General features: G+C 36.4%; 1 protein-coding gene across 1 annotated transcript in view; it reads left to right on the forward strand.

Annotated features, from left to right (window-relative positions):
* Positions 1-20,981, forward strand: part of VPS50 (VPS50 subunit of EARP/GARPII complex) — an 81,071-nt gene that overhangs the window by 51,834 nt on the left and 8,256 nt on the right. The window contains exons 19-25 of the mRNA XM_035545247.2: positions 44-162; positions 1,414-1,520; positions 7,409-7,530; positions 10,957-11,037; positions 17,467-17,615; positions 18,751-18,847; positions 18,998-19,156. Of these exons, the coding sequence (XP_035401140.1) occupies positions 44-162; positions 1,414-1,520; positions 7,409-7,530; positions 10,957-11,037; positions 17,467-17,615; positions 18,751-18,847; positions 18,998-19,156 (834 nt within the window). The remainder of the gene's footprint in view (positions 1-43; positions 163-1,413; positions 1,521-7,408; positions 7,531-10,956; positions 11,038-17,466; positions 17,616-18,750; positions 18,848-18,997; positions 19,157-20,981) is intronic.

The raw sequence follows: 20,981 nt of genomic DNA on the forward strand, positions 1-20,981 counted from the left end.
ATACATGCATATAACAATATAAATGTTTTTGTTTGTTTTACAGTATGAATCGGATGAACAAGAAAAAAGTGCGTATCAGGAGTATGATAGTGACAGTGATGTTCCTGAAGAGTTGAAAAGAGACTATGTAGATGAGCAGACAGGAGATGCCCCTATGAAAAGGTCAGTAGACTCAGTCTCATTTACGTGCTTTTCATCTCAGTACTCCAGTTCATCTTCTGTTTAATCTCTACTTTACAACAGTGGAATAGTGATCAAATAATCTTTACGCTGCCTGCACAGTTAGAAAGGCCTCAGCACATAGATTTCATGTATGGGGAAGAGCTATAAATTGTTCATCGTTACTGCAGAAAGAAACTTTGGAAAGCAAGATTTTGAAGGAGGATAAAGACTCTCTAAAGCACATAGTGGAAAACTGATTATCGAGCATTAGATGTTAACTGAAGGTTCTTCTACAACTGTTGTTCTGCATATGTGTAATTTCTTTTGTTTTAAAGGGAATTATGTGCAGACAAATGACTTGAGGCTTGGGCTTCTGCTTTTGCAGAACAGTCACCTTTTACAGATTTCAAACAAAAAAAGAAACAAGCAAATATCTCTCTAGGGCACTGTAACAGATATTCGTTCAGCCTTTTTGAAGCAAGCTAACCTTATTTGTATGTAGCGAGTTGCAGGAGAACTAGAAAGGTGCCACGGCTCAAAGGAGGGGAATGTTTTTTTATAGAATCACTCTAGGATAAAATATTGTTAGCTTGGTTTCATCAGACATCACAAGCTACCTCATTTCAGGGAAGTTATGGAGGTATTGATAAAAATTACATAATGGTAAAAAAAAAAAAATGCAGTCTGTCATAACTACACTGTCACTGTGCAGTTATGTACTGTGAAATTGTAATATTCTGAATTTTTGGAAGAATTTTATTTTGAGGTATAGCAGAGAGTTTCATCGTATGATAACATTAATGGCTTTTCAGCTTCATCTGCCTCAATTTTTTTTTCCATTTCTAGATAGTCCTTTTTTAGCTATGGCTCACTAATCTGCTCCTGTTTTGTCACAGCCTGCATTATTTTCATTTTCTTTGCTTCATAAACAGTGAATCGGAGGCAGAGTTGTTAAAATGGTTGCTGAGGCCAGACATAGACGTGCAGAACTCAAGTCTTGGACTATACCTTAGAAATTCCTTTCTCTAGCACTATTTTAAGTGAATTAGGCTAGGCTTTTTCAAATGTTTGAATCATAACTTGCTTACGCTTTGGCATAAATAAAATATTGCTCTGGAAGACATACTGTCCTGTTAAAAGAGGGAGAGAAGGTAGGGGAGTATTTGCTACTTAATTTTTATTTGCATGTCACTGAATACAGTAGGCAGTCATGTTTAGTATACTTTGTGTTTCTTTTTTTTTCTTTTTAAGTGTTTCTCGAGAAACTCTGAGGAGCAGAAAGAGATCGGATTATAACCTCAATAAAGTGAATGCACCTATCCTAACAAACACTACACTGAATGTAGTAAGGCTTGTTGGTACGTAGAACAACTGTCAGAATATATGTTTTTATTTTAATGCAAACCTCTGGTTTCTAGCATGTATGTTAAATTAATTTTAAGACATTAAAAAAATAGTTGGACTCTATCTCTTCTTTTTGAATGTGCAGTGCTTTGGATGAGATCTTACTGGATTGTTTAACTGTTGTATTGCAGCTTCCTGCTCTCAAGTGGAATTTCTCATAGCTTCCTTATACAGGCAGTTCAGTCATTCTGTAATGAGCTTGTACAGCCAGCAGGTCCTTCACTTTGCCATTTGTTTTCCAAAGGATGAGCTTCTAGTTTAATGCAGAAAGATGCATGTTTTTAATTAATTGATCCCTAAATGCATGGCTTTACATTTTGTACTACTGAATTTCATCTGATTCTTATTGCAGCAGTCATCAAGGTCCTCCAGTTCCTCTTGTACATTATGCCAGTGCTTTTCTGTTCTGGTACCACCTCTTTGTTTCTTCCCCCTTTTTTTTTTTTTTCCATTATCACACCCTTATTTTTGTGCCAGAGTCATGCATGAATATTAAAGAAGAGGCCAGTTATTGGAAACTCCACTAGTAGTTTTTCCAGATACTTCCCTTTTCAACACTCTTCATTCTGCCTTCTCTTTTACTAAACCCGTTGACTAAATCCTAGATAGGCGAAATCTACTGTGTATAGAAAATCAAATAACTTCCCTAACAAGGATATATGTCTTAGTATGGTATAGTTCACTTGTAGTAGACCCATGACTTGTTTTATCCTAATTTTACCTCCATTTGCCTCCTTCTGCTTGTGTCACTTCCATATTATCTTCAAAACTTGATCTAAAGCCCCGCATCCTAGAAATTAAAGCAATAAATTCCTTGAATGACTATTTCCCTCTTCTTGAATATGTTTTTATTTGCTGTTTTTCAGTCATACTGGTACAACATGTGCCTTGACTGCTTGTTGTATGTACAGGTTATTACCCTGATTACCAGACTGCTGATTTCATGGTCATTTTCATGGTCCTGATTCCTTTGCTTGTTTAACTTGTCTGTGTTAAGGCTTTATCCAGCCCACTTTGTGTGTCTGCAAGTCGCCAGTTCAGTTCCATTAGTCATCCTATCCCCCTTCTCCTCCCTTTTCCCACTGTCAGTATCATTGTCCCCAGTGAAAACCTGGGCAAACTATTCATTCTTGCTTTAGGACGCTGTCCTGTTTATCTGTATTGTGTCTGTGTGTGTGTTCCCTGCCTCATTTTGCTTTGTTTTTGTTAATCTTCTGTAATTAGAAAACTCCTGATTTTACCACCTTAAGTTTCGGCAAGACTTTTGATACTTCTAGCTCTTAATATAACTTTCTGAGTGAATTAGTTTTTCTTTTTTCCACTTGGCCTTGTCCTAGTCATTTTTTTCTAGTTTCTTTACATTTTCTCATGTTTCTAATACACTATGATGCCTCCTAACTTTTATCTTCATTTATATCTTGTTTTGAGGAATACCTACCCTTTGATACCATAAACAAAACAGGTTGTTTTGCACCACTTTTCTGTTAGCCGTAAACTGCATATTGCACCTCTGCCACAGACGTTGACAGTGCATCCATCCTTTGTGATGACTTTTGGTCTTAGTGTATAAACATTTCATTCAGTACTTCTAGACTGTATCCCTGGAGGCATTAGACACATTTCTTTAACTAATGGTTAATGGTTACAGGAACAAGAAACAAGATACCACCATTTAGCCAGACTATCAGTTTTATTAGCATTTCCTCTCTTTTTGTCTCTTGAATCATCCCTGTAAAACAAAAAGGTAAGCGTGTTGTTGCTCACCTGATTTAGCCAGGCATCATGATGTGAGGTTGTAAGAGATCCAGGTTTGGTTCATTCCCCGAGATTCTCCCCAGCATGCAGGGATGCCATGGAACGTGCCCATCTTTTAACAGTGGTTTCTGCTAATGCTGTGGAGGGCTTTGGTTTTTCTCACACCGTCTCAGGATTTTGGCTAGGAAAATGCAATGGTACATAATCACTGTTCAGTTCCAAGGAGCGTAACTGAGATGAGTGTCTAGGATCCCTTCATTATCAATGGAGTACAGTTGGTAGCTCCAGAAGATGGTACTTGCCCTGGGTATCTTTGCTATACTATGACGTGACATGCAAGCAGGTGTCTTCTGGGACTGCTTGACTTAGCTAGGAGTTGGACTCAGTGATCCATGTGGGTCCCTTCCAACTCGGGATATTCTGTGACTTCTGTACAGGAGACATAAGCAACCAATGTAGGGTAAGGGTCTTATTTTTAGATTGCTTGACAAAGTGATATATGCAATTAAATACCCGTCATCTAATGCCTTAAAAAAAGCAGGGTTCTAATGAAGTAGAGGGGACCCTATATGTCAGAAAGCCTGTACTCTCTTACTGTTGCAGTCCTTGAAAACAAGGTTATAATGTCAGAGAGATTTGTTTTAGTGGCAATAATGCAAGAACTTAAGCAGCTTTTTTCTGTGCTACACGTTGTCACTGACACTCCTGCCTCCCATATATTGCATCAGTATCACTTTTAATAGATCTAGATCAGCTTCCCCATGTTAGTTAAAGATAAATCATAAAGGAAACCAGGTTTACGACACAAAGTCTGGGTTGAGATTAAGAGGGGATTTTAAATTTCCCAAACAAGTAGAAGAACTTGTTGCCTCACTTTTTAGGAATAGCCGATATGCAAGTAGTAGTACTTGCTGAAAGAGTATGACAATGTTCGTAATCATTTTTGAACTATTCTTGAGTGCTGTATATGGAGGCTAGATGAATAAAACAAAGTGTGTCTTAGTATATTTAAAGAGCACAAATGAGTTACTATGTATAACTGAAGTGGGAACTTTTCTAACTCTTTAATTTGAATTTCAAGTGAATGGTTCAATTTATTTGGTTTTCCATAACCAGGTAGTTATTTCTCTGTTTGCTTCCAGCATAAAGGAACCATTAGATTAACTTTGAGTTATTTTTTTCCTATCAAACTCTTGCATGTTGACTTAAAACATAAAGGAAGAATGAATGTGTGTTAAATTTTTATGGAATATTTTCACCTAGGGTCTGTGCGTCAACAGGAATATTTTATGAATACATTTTATTTACCTTTTTGGTTGTAGTGATCATATTTAAATAGATTAGTCTGATAGAAAGTACTGTCTAGTTGCTTTCTTTAAGGACAAAAGAAGTGCTGGAAATACTTAAAAACAAAACAACAACAAAAAGAACTGGCAAATGTTCATCAGTTTTGGCCTTTATGAATTGTTTTTAGAAAGTGTAGTTACTTTGACTTGTTGAAACTCTTAAGTGGTATTTCTGGAAATTCATGGCACACATTTGGGATATTAGTGTTGTTTGTAAGTGTTCTCGTACATCCTTTTCACCCAAACTGTGAACTTTAGTGCAACTAGTAACAACGTATAGATGTTAAAATTTGGCATCCTCTGAGAGAGAGAAACTGGGAGGAAATGTTCTTGGCACACTTGTTGTGTCAAGATGCTGAGTGACATAGTAATAGAGAAATGTTCTTGGCCACAGAAGAGTTTTATAGGGACAGTGCTTGGGCAGTGTATAGCCCTTTGGAAAAGCATATGACACTGCCCGAGAGACTACCTTGAACGTTTATGCCAGTTGTACAGATATTTGGAAATCTAACTGTCCAGAATGTGACGCATCACCCTTATATTGTGTATAGGTTGCAGGCAAGTTTGAAAAATGTGTTTAGCACAAAGTGGAAAAAATCAGTCCGTGGCAATACGGAATATTCCGATAACACACATGAAGGTGGCAGCTGCTTTGATAGGGTGTCATCCTTTCCAAACATCCATAAATTTCCACACAGAACTGTGCTGGAATTAGCTACATTTGTTTTTCCTTGTTGGAAGACAAGTGGAACTTTTTAGGGCTGCTTTTCAGTTTGGTCATAATACCGGAGGTCAAAACATTGATAATTAAGCGCAGAATTAACAAGTGGGGTAACCTGCCAAATATTAAATATTGCAACCCTTGTCAGATCTCCAAAAATAACAAAATATATTCTTGTGTGTGTTAGCAAACTGGGACACAGGTGTTCAAGCAGGGAGTTTAAGCTAGATAGAAACGTGGGAAGTAGCAATATCGTTTTTTTGCTTGATTCTTACCATACTGCTGTGTCATGTATTTATCCACCATAGCTGTGTCATGTATTTATCAAATGAATGTGATCTTTAATGATCACAAGTAATTGCTTAAAAAAATCAAGTTACTCCCTCTGATACTAACAGCTGATTTGGTTTCTCTGTGTAAAACCATATTTTCTATATGAATTAGTAAGTTACTTTGCTGGGCACAGTGTTAACTTTGATTAAACGGTGTTGCAGACTACAGGAAAAAGAAATGATTCTGGCACCTTCATGCAGTTTTTTTTTTCCAACCTGTCATGTCAAAACATGTCTGGAATATGAAATTTTGTTAAATGATGTGCTATATCCTACATGCTGGGTGAACTGCATTTACTTTTTGGTTCAAAAGTTGCTGTCTGTTACTATAATAACCCAAAGCTTACTGTAAATATACTCTATGCTTTTAAAATGTTAATAAGGCAAGTAGTATGTCATTTCTGAGCTAGCTAGCTGGAAGTCCAGGGTCTCTGCAAAATCAGGGGTTTTCATTAAGTACACTTTTCTTACAAGCCTTTGAAAAGAGATGTGCCCTATGCTAGAAAACAAAATACCTATAGGCCCTGTGAATTAAACCTTTAGGGAAAAATCCCTTTCTGAGTCCAAATCCTGTGATCTGTTTGATTCACCTAATGTATAGATGAAGGTCCTGAGATTTTAATTTTTTTTTTAATTATTACTATTTTCAAAAGTCAGATGCACAACAAAAGAGAGCAGGAAGGAAGAGAAGGAATTATTCGTTTTCCTGGGTATCCCTATTTTAGGACATTCAGTAACACATGCTAAAGTAGAAAATTAATCCAGTGAAAACAAGTAAACAAATAGTGGATTAATTTTCTTCAGGTCCTGGTTGGACTAGTCTTAAAAACTTTCCATTCCTTTGGATTTCTTTTTGCCTGTAATCCTGATGTTATGTCAGTCTATCCCTTTAGAAACATTTCAAATGATTTAACAAACATCTTAAAGTGATTTGGGTTTCCTACCCCAACTGTCTTTTTCTGACCTGATCTGATTCCACCTTGGTACAGAAGTTGTGTAGGCTCTTTTGAATCAGAGTCCAAAGTTAGAGAGGTGGTTTTTGTCTGTGTGTGTTGGTTTTCTTTTTGGTTTTGTGGGGTTACCCTCTTAGGAACATCACAATCTGGAGCTTGTATTTTCTTTATCTTTGGTGGTAGAGCAGTCATTCAGCACTTTCTTGTAATGCCTACAGTCGAAATCTCTCATTTTTTTGGAAACAATATCTTTAAGCAGTTCTTCATAGTGTTACGTTTCCTTTACTTTTCACAAAGGAAAGAAAGGCAAGCAGGAAATGATGCGTTGTTGATGTGAAGCACATTATTCCTAGAGTTGTTAGATGGGCATATCATTTTTATACTGTAGATTTCTAATGCTTGAAAAATATCCATATGTGCATACATAAACACACACTAATGCATAAAATCTCCAGTGGCTCTGTATATCACTACAGATTACTTACCATTACTTACCATTTTGATATGGTTTAACATCCACATTTGGAGAAGTCTTGAGTCGCTTATGGTGTCTTAGCCATAATATTTAGCTTTATTTTAAACCTGCTAATCTCTAAAATATTGCTAAGTTGCTCTTAATCAATATTCAAAGCTAAATAATAAACTTCGTAAATTTTTTTTTGAGTTTGTCAAGCTCACCACTATCTTTGTAGCACTCATGCTGAGGAAACTGATTTTCTGTATTTAATTTTCAAGGTAAATATATGCAGATGATGAATATTCTCAAACCAATTGCGTTTGATGTGATCCACTTCATGTCCCAGCTCTTCGACTACTATCTGTATGCAGTTTATACGTTTTTTGGCCGAAATGACACGGTAGGTAGAAACCTAATTTGTGTCACAGTATTGATATGTACATAGAATGAGAATACAGAGGAGATCTCTTTACTTAAGATGGTACCAAATATATGGTTTCCCAGAGATTTAGTGTTATCAGAATGGATCTGAATGCAGGAGTTAGAAAAGGCTGATTAGATCAGCAACAAGGGGAGTAAGTATAGGGAGCATCATTATCGCTGGGACATAAAGCCAATTGTGTTTCGAATACATTCTGTGCTCTTTTTTCCAGCAGTATTTTGAATAGAGAGTAAAGACGATGTGAAGTACCTGGAAGTAGTGGCAGAAAGTGGGGAGCAAAGGAGCAGGCTGCAATAGCACGTGGTGGCTTGGAGCCTAGAAAGGATAAGGCAATTTGATTTTCCTATATGTATTTCTCTAGCTTAGATAATAGCTCAGGGAAGAGGAGAAGGGGTCCATGAAGGTTAAGTAGCAGCTCAGGTTTAAGAGGTTTGAAATACGATTTTTCAGATCTATTACTACTCTGTCAAGCTAATTGCATTAACAAAAACATTTTAGGTTTTTTTTGAGTGATCTTGTAGTTAAAATAAATGCTTTTTGGCAATGTCTTTACATAACACAGATCAACTTTCAACAGGATGGTCTTAAAGCATTTATGAAAAGCTGTATGTAAAAACAATTTTCTCCTCTCTTGGCCCCTAAATTACTTCACAAGCAATAATGTAATAGGGTTCCAAATTCATCATCATCTTTTGGCAAATTGCATTGGATTTTCAGACTCTCAACATATGGTTCTAAATGTTTTTGAGCTGTTCTCTTTGGCAGAACAAATATATTTGCAATTTGTGTTTAGAAGATGGGTGTGTTTTTTGTGTTTTGTTTTGTTTTTGTTAAGCTAATTGATTTCCATTGGCTTAATCAGCTGCTCTGGTATTCAGTGTTTTATATATATATATTTGCACCTTCTGTTTGTTTTGTGTTTTTAAAGCCCATATCAAGTTCCTTACTTTCTACTTCTATCAGAGAACAGCACAGTGCTAGGCAGGTAAACATTATAGCAGATGGGTGGTAAAATTGTGATGTTTTCGTAGCGTGCCTAATTTTTGTTTTGACAGATGATTTTCTGTGGGAAACATAATGCTTACAAAGGGTCTATGAATGAGATAAACCCTCTTGTAATGCTGCTTAAATGTTCTCACTTCCCATTGTGTTATAAACCCTTAAAAAGTAGAGATGCTCGATGGTATGTGATTTAGACCACTGTCGGTGTTCCTGTTCGAAATTTTATTTATTAAACATGCATCAAATGGGTTTCTTGAAAGTATGCTAGTATTACAACCTCCTTAAGTGGTTGAAATACTGTCCTTATGTTAGATATGTGAGTTAGTACAGGAATGATCAATTGTACATAGTTCGTTGCCAGTTCAGTGAAAATCAGGGATTTAAAATACATATGTTGACTTCTATGTCCGGTCATGATGCTAGGTCATTGCTCTTTCCAGGACTCTAGAATGATTAGCCTATGTAGTCAGTGTTTGGCTTTCTTCACTGCTAAAAATTGCACACCATTGTAACCAAAATTACTGTTTCAAAACCTTTTTAATTCCTAGAGTCCACATTAAGGCTGTCTTTCCTACTTATCTCAAATTATGGAACAACCTAATTTGAAATTAAAATAAATTACATATATTTAATATCTAGTCATGAGAGTGTACAATATTGATGAACATGCCACAGAATAGTTTTCCTTAGCAGAATAAATTTAAGGTACTAATTTTTTTTGACAACACATTATAATAATTTGTAAATCCAAAGGCCATTTTTGTAGAAAACGCTTAAACTTTTTTTTTTTGGTAAAGATAAAGAGTCACATTGAAGTGGTGATGAGTGAAATTATTTGATAAATTCTCTCATGCTAAGTTTACTAGGTCATTTGTGGCATTTGAATATCTACCACTTTGCATATAGAAATAGCAAAGGAGAAGAGTTATACTGATGAGCGACATAATTCTGCTTAAAGTCATGAAGTTCTGGCCTTGAGGAGGAGATGCTGAACAATAATCTCTTTTTTCCCTCTTATTTATTTATTATTTTTTCCTTCTGTTCTTATACATACAGTTGTACAGCTTCTTTACGGAAATTTAAGATTTGTTTTTGCATTCCTTATTATTATTCCTATATGTTTCACATAGGAAATAACATGAAATTGCCATTTTTAGAAATAAATATGTTATTATAAAATAAGTACTTGAAAGTTATTGATAGCTGTTGAAAGTTGGTAATGGAAAGGTGGAGAGAAAGGAATAATGGCAGACTGTAGTATGCATTATGATGGTGCAGAAACAACTCCCTTAAAATGAAATTTAATGGCTGAAACTTGCAGGTACACTTTTAAAAATATATATATATATATATATATATATATATATATATATATAAAATTTTCACTGAGTATATGGGAAAATTAGGACAGATGGACATCTAAGTCAGAAAGGTTAAATGTAGTAGATGGGGACCTAAATTATTCCTTTTTGTATTTAAGATGGAAGGAAGAGGACTCAAACACTTCTTTCCCTGATTTAGTACATTGAAAGGAAGTCTAATACAGTAGACTTCATTGCTTTAAATATTGTTCAGTAGATTGCTTTTTATGGTGTGAATCACATACCAGAACTGTACTCAAATACTTCCAGGTTCTTGACTTAGATGTGTGTTGCGTAGTTATCCCATTTCCACTGCCTTTGGTTTGTTAATTTGTTCTTGTTTCCTTGTAATTGCAAGTAGAAGATAAGTAGCTACACTAATTACACATCAGATCAGCCCCTCAGCTGGTATAATTCATTGCATTTACCAGGGAATCGGTGTGTTGATTTATCCCAGCTGAACACCTGCCCCATAATGCTACTGAGCCGTGAAAATGATGATGGGATATTTGTCAGGTGGATCTTTAAAATCGCTAGGTAATAACGACTGTTTTATAAAGATCAATGGTATAGCTCTACACATGCAAGTTAGATATTCAGTAAGGGTTTAGAAGAAATTTACAGTTTGAGAGAGAAGTCAAGGCCATTTGGCTTGGGTGTGGTGTGCATGCAAGTCTCAGTTGGGGCACGGTTGTGTGCCATTTCGGGCTGGTGTCCCAGAGGAGGCAGTCTAGAGTCCTGTACTCACTTGAAGTGTTCAGCAATAAAGGATATGTACTGATTGATTTGAATGGTAAGTTGTCATCTTCATGAAATGTACTCAGGTCATCCTTTATAACAGTGCAGTGTTGAGTGCAGTGACCTCTGTTGATCTTCTCATTTTGTACAGTTATAGTTGCAGTTATGTACTAAAACTTTTATGTGTAAATTGCATCCAGTGTTTACGTACTGAAGTTTTGCTGTAACCCTGTAAAGCTTAAACTAAGGATTGTTCCTTTCCAAACTTAAATATTTCTTCCAGTTTGAATCAACAGGATTGGGCCTCAGTAGCAGCAGATTACGCACGACGCTGAATAGAATCCAGGAGAGCCTCATTGATCTGGTAAGTACCTGGAGTTTGTTAATGCTTAGTGAAATAGAGGGTTGTGTCAGAAATTCAGGAATTGTATTTCACCGTGGCTTACTGATTTTCTTTTTTCTCTCTTCTCATAATCAATGTCTGTAATGACAAAGACTGTTTTTTGGTATATCATGATGTAAGTATCATTACTGTGTGAAATCCCTTGTTCGTAACATACAACAAAATCAGTTTAATAGCTTCTACTAGATGTAACAACAAAATTATACATTTAAATCTTATGATGTGTTACGGCTTATGTAATAAAAGGAGAGGGGCATTCCAATATTATCCTTATTATTTTTTTTTTTTTAAAAGTACAACAGACAACTCATTTTTCTTCAGTGAAAGAATAGTAAAACAGTAAGCCATGAAGAAACTCATTCACCTTATAAAATAATAGAATTAGTATGTTAAGCCCTTTGTTAAATCATTTCTGAATATCAGGGAATTTTCCCTGCCATATTTTACAAACTAGACCCTGTCAGTCACTTCGTGTTATTTGCAGAAATTGAAGAGCAAATATGATCCTTGTGTCACACTGGTAGTAGATTATTGTTCCCTCACATCCCATTACAAAGGGTAAACAGGTAGGTTTGGTAGACTCAACTGAGGAGCAGCATTTATGGAGAAATATTGTGAAGAACTACACAGAATTGGAATTGTCTACTCTATTTTTGACCTAAATATAAAACACTTGAAACATTATGAAGAAATTTCTAAAGAGTATCATAAATATGTTGTACAGTAATTAATCCCATAGATGCTGGAGGAAGAATTTATTTTCGAAGGCAGAAGTGGGAGACAAATGCTCTACTACGGCTTTTACAGGGATTTGGTATTCCACAGAATCATACTAAGGTGGCTTTTCAATTCCTTGAAGCATTCAGAACAGTTGAATCCTAAACCATTCTTTCCAAGAAACATTTTAAAGGGTTTTGGGGCCATTTCTTACAAAGTCAGTAGAGGGAGCATGAGAACTATTAACCCTAGGCCTCTATGATACAGAAAAAAAAGGTAAAATCATCATGATATTCATCTCAGAAGCAATGTATTCAGAAAAGAAAAGAAAAAATCTAGGAAGATCTTGCAGATGAATCCATTAAAGGTTATGGAAAAATAGAAAGTTCTGGAAATAATTTTTTTGAACTTACTCTGTAGTCATTATTCCTGACAGTGCTTTGCATTGTTTTGATTTTTTTTCCGGTCAATATAATTTAAAATATATGTATTTCTAGGAGTAAATTGGGAAAAATAACTGGATTTCTTTTTCTTCCTCAGTCACTTAACAGTGCTGCTACAGGTAACGCTAGCGTCAGTTGGAATAAATAGCTGTGTTCTAGGTAAGATTTGAAAGGAGGAAGAAATCTTAGGTAACTGCTAACTTGAAGACGTTCAATGAAGCTTATTAATATCTTATGAACACATGCTGGTTTTATGCTGTCAATAGGAATTTTTTACTTTTTGATTCATGAGGAAGGAAAAGTTTTCAGGGTATTTTTATTGTTATCATCATTAAGAATTTGTGAACACGAAGACTAAACTTTACTGTCATAAAATGGCTATTTCTCATGACTGCATGGATTGTTCTATGCTCCTGTCAGAATTCCTGTCTCTTTTCTTAGCTTGTTGTAAATTGCTTTCTGAAAATATTTTGCATGTTTGTGTTGTGGGATTCAGTCTCATGGCCTGTTAGGAATTTTTTTTTTTGGCACTGTTTCCTATTCATGATAACTTTATTAAGGACTATCATTTCTGCTACATTTTCGTTCCCAATGGCAGCGTCTTTCAATATTTTATTTTCATAAGGATGGTCCCAACAAGTGTTTATTCTGATTCTGTTACTAAGGCTTTGTCAGAACTTCATGTAGATCAAAATATTTCCTCACATCTCTTAGTGTTTGTGAAGGTTGAGCTCTATTGTCTATGTCAAGACTCTTTATTAATTTAGACTGGATCATTCCTAGCCTGGACTTCATCCTTTTTTTTTTTTTTTTTTTTGGTAGAGATAGCAAGTGAATGAAGGTCTATTTATGTTTATTGACAAGAGAAAGAGGAAAAGTTGGAGGGTTTACAGTCCATTTCTTTTAAATAAAATAAAATGGTAGTGATAGGTTTCAGTATCCTTTTTGGGATTGAATTAATGCTATCTAGTTTATATCAGATATCTTCATAGGATACTGCTTTTATTATTGTTCAGCTGGATTTTAGTCCTGCTTTGTGAAGGAAAGTGGAAAGCAAAGTGGAAGTGAGGTTCCGCTTCTGGCAATGTAAAGGCAAGCTGCCTTCTCTTTTGTATCTTTGTAGAATCTTCATAGAATCATAAAATCCTAAAATGGTTTGGGTTGGAAGGGACCTTAAAGATCACCCAGTTCCACCCCCCTGCCATGGCAGGGACACCTCCCACCAGACCAGGTTGCTCAAAGCCCCATCCAGCCTGGCCTTGAACACCTCCAGGGATGGGGCATCCACAGCTTCTCTGGACAGCCTGTGCCACTGCCTCACTACGCTCATTGTGGAGAATTTCTTCCTTCTATCTTCCTTCTAATCTAAAACTCCCCTCTTTGAGTTTAAAGTCATTACTCCTTGTCCTATCACTCCACCCCATGACACGGAGTCCCTCCCCAGCTTTCCTGTAGGCCCCCTTTAGGTACTGGAAAGCTGCTTTAAGGTCTACCTGGAGCTTTCTCTTCTCCAGGCTGAACAACCCCAACTCCCTCAGCCTGTCCTCATAGGAGAGGTGCTCCAGCTCTCTGATAATCCTCATGGCCCTTCTCTGGAGTCTTCCTAACTGGTCCATGTCCTTCCTGTGCTGGGTGCCTCACAGCTGAACACAGCACTCCAGGTGGGGTCTCACAAGAGCAGAGCAGAGGGGGAGAATCCCCTCCCTGTCCCTGCTGGCCACGCTGCTTTTGATGCAGCTCAGGATACAGTTGGCTTTCTGGGCTGCCAGCATACATTGCAAATTCATGCTGAGCTTCTCATCAAACAACACCCCCCGGGTCCTTTTCCTCACGGCTGCTCTCAATCCATTCTCTGCCCAGCCTGTGTTTGTGCTTGAGATTACCTTGGTCCATACTCTTCAGTATGAAGAGTATGGAGGTTGATTGGAAGCATTCCCTACAGCTTTTTATGGAGCTGCTCTGTTCTAAGTTTTTACTTCCCTATTATTACAGTGCAAGAAATGTGTATTCTTTTAATATATACTGTAGTTACAGTATAGTCACCATACTTGTGAAGGAAGTACTATTGCAGTTTTCATTTGGTCCACCGAGAAACAGTGAGATGGATTTCTGACTCACGATCACTGAGCAAAAAGACTGCAGCAATTTAAAGCATTTCTTCTCCTCTTCCCTGTGTCCCTTCTTATGCATCACATACCCCCTGCTTCTGCTGGAGGGTCCTGTCCCCTGTAAGTACTCAACTATAGCTGAATCACTCTTCCTCTGTTTCACAGTGCAATACCTCACAGCGAAACCACTTTATACTGTACTTTATAAACTGCAGCAAGTCCACCTGCAGTTTAAATTCCTGTTGTAGACTGTGAACAGGAAAAAGATGAAATACAAACACGTGTTCAGCTATGCTCACATTACCACAGGGCAATGATCTGACACCTCAGCCGTGATCCAGAATGTTCAGTGTCCGTATGCTGGTCCTGCACTGATATAACTAACAGTACAGTAATCCCACATTTTACAAACAATAACAAACAAACAAAAATCCTCCTCCGCTCAGAACTCTGCATTTCATTTGGAAGTGAATCTGTCCCTGCCCCTTTTACTTATGATACATGATTATGTTTTTAATCTTGAATGTTTTGTATAAGGTAGTCAAAATGACTATGATGGAAGGAGTCGTGTATGATGCTTCAGTCTAACAATCTTGAAGTAGTTTGCTTAGCTCTTTGCAGGATTGAGCAAGTATGTTCTTTGGGTGCTGCTGCTTTAAATATACTAGCTGATTCAAAGCATTGTAAATACACCAGTGATGAGTTTTTGTCCAGCTATGGCTTACGTTAATCTCTGCACTGCTAATATTGACAGTGCTTTAATTATGGTCTGAAACTTCTTATGCCGAATATGAAAAATGAAATAGGTTTAGTGAAAAATAAATAAAAGGGGCCTTTTGAGCAGAACTGTATTTGTTTTCTTTTGTTATAGTAAGTAATGTGTAAGAGTGCTGGGATCTCACGGGCTGAGTAACGAATTTGGTGTGTCAAAGCAAAACCAAGTAGCTTCCAGGAAATACTTGCTGGCAAACTCGAATAAAAAAAATGCAAGTTCTTTAAGTGTTTGTGTTAAAGCAAATTAGGGTGCAGTTTCATTTTCTGAGAGGTAATGAAACAAACAAAATGGCTTTCAAAAATTTGTTTGGGTACATTGTATTGAACTTCATATGTACATCTCAACTCCATATTCAGCCCTTTCTGTAGCAAGTGTAAGACAGCTTCAGTACAGATATCTGCTCTGCAACAGCAGAGATGATAATTTGGATTCTCCAGAAATAGCAGTCTATAGGTTGTTTCATTCATACCAGCAGGATGTATTAAAAGGGAAAAAGAAGAGCAATATATAATGGTAAGCTGCTGCTTTCTTTAGGCCAAATATATTGAAACAAGTGTCTGTTTCTGTGCAGCTTGTCTCCTCACTGTCAGTTCCCCAAGCAGGATGTGTAGAAAGATCTGCACACGTTCTGTCCTTGCACTTGTCATTTCTACCAGAAATGTGTTTTTGCAATAGTAATGATGCATACTGATCGTGTTAATTAATCCACTGAGACCAGTAAGCACCCAAGTCGGTACGTGGCATCGATCAGTTCATGATCTATAATTATTGGTGTTTTGGAAGGGAAACTGATGCCATATTTTATCTGTCTCTTAGCAACTTCTTTATCTTCACAAAATATTTCTTAGTCATGGTACTGCCATTACCTAGACAGTATTTGTGAATATCCTCTGTATGCAAATAGCTGCCTTAATTAATACTGTGGCTTCCAAAAGGGAGATACTTGGGGTAGATGAACAGAATACTCATAAGTATTTCATTGCAAACTAGTAACGACATTGGTCCTCTGCACCTCAAACCGTTTTTAGCAGCTTGGACGACAACATCTTCCTAGTTGTCTTATGTTCTTAATGTAATTTTTGACTTGGCTTTCATCCAGTCTGTAAATATATTTTAGAGCTGCTTTTTCTGTAGGAATTTTAAGTTCTGATTTTTCTGCTCATTCTGAACCACTTAATTTCTCACAAACTCCTTACTCAACTTGACATAATTACTTTTTCCTGCTCCACCTTTAATTGGTGCAATATAACCACAATGGGCCTGTCAGGTTTTTCTGCCAGAATAACCTACACTTTGCTTTCTCCCTTTTAACGTGTTCATCTGTTGTATGCAGTACCTCCTCTCTTGGCTTTTCAAGATCTATAGTGTATATTTTTCCTTGTCTCAATCCTGATACTTGGAATGAGTTAGGTAATGTCTTAGAATCATAGAACCAGGCTGATTTGTCGTACCACCTGTTGGCCACAGAATGTTTATCCTAGGGACATGGAAGGCTCTTAGTTAAGAAATCAGTGCTGTATCATGCCAATCTTCATCACCTGATTTGTGTTTTGTATCATTTTTCTTTTGTAGCACTTTCCATATTTTATAGAGCGTATGTAAGCAGTAAGCATAGTATGACTAATAAATGTAAAGCCATAACTACTTTTTTGTTTTCATGTCCTGATCTGATATTGGCAAATAGGTAAGCATCAGGTGGTGTCCATTTATACACCTGGTTAGACCACTGTGGTAGCTCTGGAAATTTGTTCCTTCTGTGATTCCTCTTCTAGCTGTAACTGATATTTATACTCGTCAAATCTAGAGGTGTTTTTTCTGGTGCTGTGAATACTTCCATGCTCTTTACAACTGAGTTGTCTGCAGGATAAAACTTGTGCTGGAATGGTAACTTAGCGTTGTTTAAAGAAACATAACATGTATTTTACCGAAGTCAGCCACAGATCACAGGAGTGGTTAAGCCCACACATGAGTAATATTCCTTTGATTTGTCTCTTTGTTTGCTGTCATATTGAAGAAACTATATCCAGGGGTGAGAAGTTAATCCCTCTATAGGCAGTTGGGCTAAAGCCTGTATGGGCATTAGCTTGTTCTATTTTTTTAATTTTTTTTCCTTTCCTGAGACAGATATTGATCTGCATGATGTGATTTTTCACTTGTTTGAACACCATACTGTTGAAATAGAAAACATGGTTGTCACCTTGGATTCAGGCTTGATTTAAGTTATATCATAAAATCAGAAACGTTCCTTTATCAGATAAGAAGCCATCTGAAACTACTCACTTGCCGCCATTCTTGCTGTTTTCCAGTCAATTGTGTTTTTTTTCAGTTGTTTAATTCTCTATTTTAGGAGGTCTCTGGTGATCCCACAGGAACTCTCACAGCTGCTGAAGAGAGAAAGGAGAAGGTGCCAAGCCCACATCTCAGTCATCTAGTAGTTCTGACATCTGGCAACTCACTGTATGGTTTGGCAGAGAGAGTGGTAGCCACGGAATCCTTGTAGGTTATTTACTGTACACTGTGTTTTGTGGTCACAGGAAGCTAAGGATCATTTAAGAGATTGTGATTACATGCCAAAACCTTCTTCAGAGGTCAAAAATTCCTACTTCTGAATGTGATTTTAATAATAAGCAATAGAGGTATTTTTTTAATTAAAGGTACCAGCACCTGATCATTTGGTTTACCACCTGCAAGCACAAGCAATGAAATTTTACTGCAGCTGGTCCAGTAATTTGTGATATTACAAAGCCAAATCTTACAGGAAAAAAAAATAAATTTAAAGAGGCTAATGGGAATATTTAATATATATGCGTCATTTAAACCATAGCGATCAGTATTTGAGTACTTAATATAAGACTCAGAACTGCATAGTTCATATTGGCTTGGCTTTGTTTCTGATATTCTTGGCAACAGGTGGAAGTTTACCTGTGAAAAGGAGATTATAATGAGCGAGGAATGCAAAACTCTTACAAAATGTTCTTTATTTGGTCAGAATAGTAGTAAGAATCAGATAGGATTTATTTTTATTTTCCCCCGCACAGAAGAGGACACTGTTAAAGATTAGTAATTAGTTTTTAAAATGTTTTTCCAAATTAGGTTGTTTGTATTTTTTTTAAATGTTCATTTATGCTTAGTTAGAAATGTACTTTGTTACATTACTATATATATAAAAAAATAATCCTACCCATGCTGAAGAATTTGATTTCGTTTTCTGTCTTTTAAAAGTTCACTAGTAAGTATGTAACTTGGAATGTTATTTTGAAATTCTGAAATGGATTTTTTTAATGTAGCCTGTCCTGCCATATGAAATTCCCAGGACACTTGTCCACTGACTTTACTAGGCTTTGGATCAGACTTTAGCAGTACATCCTGAGTAAAATAGAAATCTGAATTGTTGCTATTCAAGCCTTAGTATTTTTATTGAAGCATTTTCTTGTTCACAATCACATTTAAAAATTGTCAGAACTGAGAATACACATTGACATGTTAGCGTAAAAATGGTACAGTTCTTATCAGGATTACATTTTCCAAGGTTACATATCATTGCCAAATATCTTAACTGTGGTGGAAAAGAAGTATAGAGGCATTCCAAATGTTGCATTTAGTTCATGGTGAATTTCCTTTGTTTTCAAAGGGTATTTCTGGCTGAGCAGTTTGAGTTTCTTCAACCTCATCTTGATGCGGTGATGCCAGCTGCCAAGAAGCCTTTTCTTCAGCAGTTCTATTCTCAGGTCAGAATTGTGTAATTCACAGATGATTTTTTTAAAACAGAAGGTTTGGAACTCGTACTGTGTGGTACCCATATTTGTACGCCATAGTTATAAATTGCTCTTATTAGCCAGAAATTTACTGAATTGAATTTTCTTTTTATTCGATTTCAGACAGTGTCAACTGCCAGTGAACTACGCAAACCGGTTTATTGGATTGTTGCTGCTAAAGCCATTGATTATGAACAGATGCTGCTTCTCATGACTAATGTAAAATGGGATGTGAAGGAAATCATGTCACAACACAATGTATACGTAGATGCTCTTTTAAAGGTGAATACTTTCTGAGAAACAGTGTGCTAGAGCTTATTTAAACATTAAACTGCTGTAATACTTCACTAAAGCTATTAAAGCAGCATGACTAGAGCTATACAGCATCCTGACAAATAGTAAGTTGTTATAAGGAGGTCTGTCCAGAATTTTCATTATTCTTGCTACTAGCAGAATACATTAATATTTGTTTTCACAGGGCTGATTTTTTGACTATGTTGTGGATGAAAGTGACCACAAAAGGTTAATGAGTTTCATGTCTAAGTCCTGAATGGAAGGTAAATGTCCATTAGATGGAAGTAACATTGAGGAAAATAGGAAAATACAGTGGCCTGAGGAAGTGGTGTATGTTTATTTGTTTTAACAAAGGTTGTTTGTGGTTCTGCATAATGATTTCAGTTGTCTTTGAGCAGTATCACAGGCGCTATCAGACAAACCAGCACTACTAATAATAGCATGCTATCTAGTTGAAGTTGGTATCTTTAGAAGTTAGCATTTTAAAAGGAAGCTAAATGAGAAGTTATTCAGCCAACTTCTCAATTGCATTCAGTAGAAGTGGTTATATAATTGCCATATCTTATGGCATATGGAACGAATTCTTGTGACAGTCCTTTGTTAGATTTTTATTTATGCCTAAACTATATTTATAAAGGTCTTTAGAAGGAAGTTCTGGAATTATAGTAAATCTCACAGGGAAACTAAAAAATTTAATCTAAAGATCTATGAGGCATGTATCACAGAGAAAGCATCTGTATTGAATAACAGATTTGATTACACTTTTGTACTTTACAGCTAGTCTCTGCTTCAAAAAAAAAAAAAGAAAAGAAGGGAGACTGCAGTGAATTTCTCTAAATCTCTGTGACTACCCTTCTTTTTGCTGCTGTGGCTTTTTGAAATCAGTTTGTACTTACAGTATTTGGTCACTACAGTAGAACTTTCCCTTCTGTGAGTGTGCAACTGCTGATGAATTTGCTTCAGGGCAATCAGAGCTAATGCAATTTAAAACCTTTCTGAATTTCTGGCCTCTATGTTATATAGCTAATAATAGTTTTTACAGAGGCTTTTAGATTACTACTTAGCAATTAGTGATTTGCTGTGTGACTCCATGAGTGTCAGATGTAAACAAAATGTTTAACGTAATAGCCAACTGCTTTTAGCCATGTGTGCGTATATGCAGAATTCCTTACTCAGTCATATAGTATGTATGGAAGTGGATAAATTGGGAAAAGAGCATTGTTCAAGAATTTCATTGGTACTTAGTGATAGGCCTGTTTATCTTCACAAGAGTCATCTCTGTGCCTGTTAAGGCATGGTATTGGTGGTACCCTGCTTCCTCTTGCAACATTTCTCAGAAAATTTGTGTTCAACACCAATTATTTGGTCAGATACTAACTTAAAATAGTCATTGAAACTCCCAACTGAGTGGCTATTTTCTTGTTCATTTGCTGAATTCTTGATGGGAAAAGGATAAAAGCTAGATTCCAGCTGTGGAACGAAAGCATTTTGTTGAACAAGTATGGCCTTAATAGGCTGCAGTACAAACTGGTTTTGCTCGTTATGCAGAGCAGTTCATTGTCAAGGTCTGCTTTATGTTAAAGTCATTTGATTTTTTTTTTTTTAATGAGAGGCATTAGTTCCTTGCAGCCAACTTCTATTTCGCTTTATGTAAGTTACAAAAATCATTGTAGCAGTAATTAATTTCAGTTATGACTGGTTTGTCACTCATAGTAACAGCTCAAGTCCATCCAGTCCATTGATGTTTCAGGTGGAAACAGGTGCCTTCCTTCAGTCTGAATTGTTATCTAGAAATGCAGTATCCACCTAAACT

The sequence above is a fragment of the Cygnus atratus genome, chromosome 2 (genome assembly GCF_013377495.2).
Source record: "Cygnus atratus isolate AKBS03 ecotype Queensland, Australia chromosome 2, CAtr_DNAZoo_HiC_assembly, whole genome shotgun sequence".
NCBI lineage: Eukaryota > Metazoa > Chordata > Aves > Anseriformes > Anatidae > Cygnus > Cygnus atratus.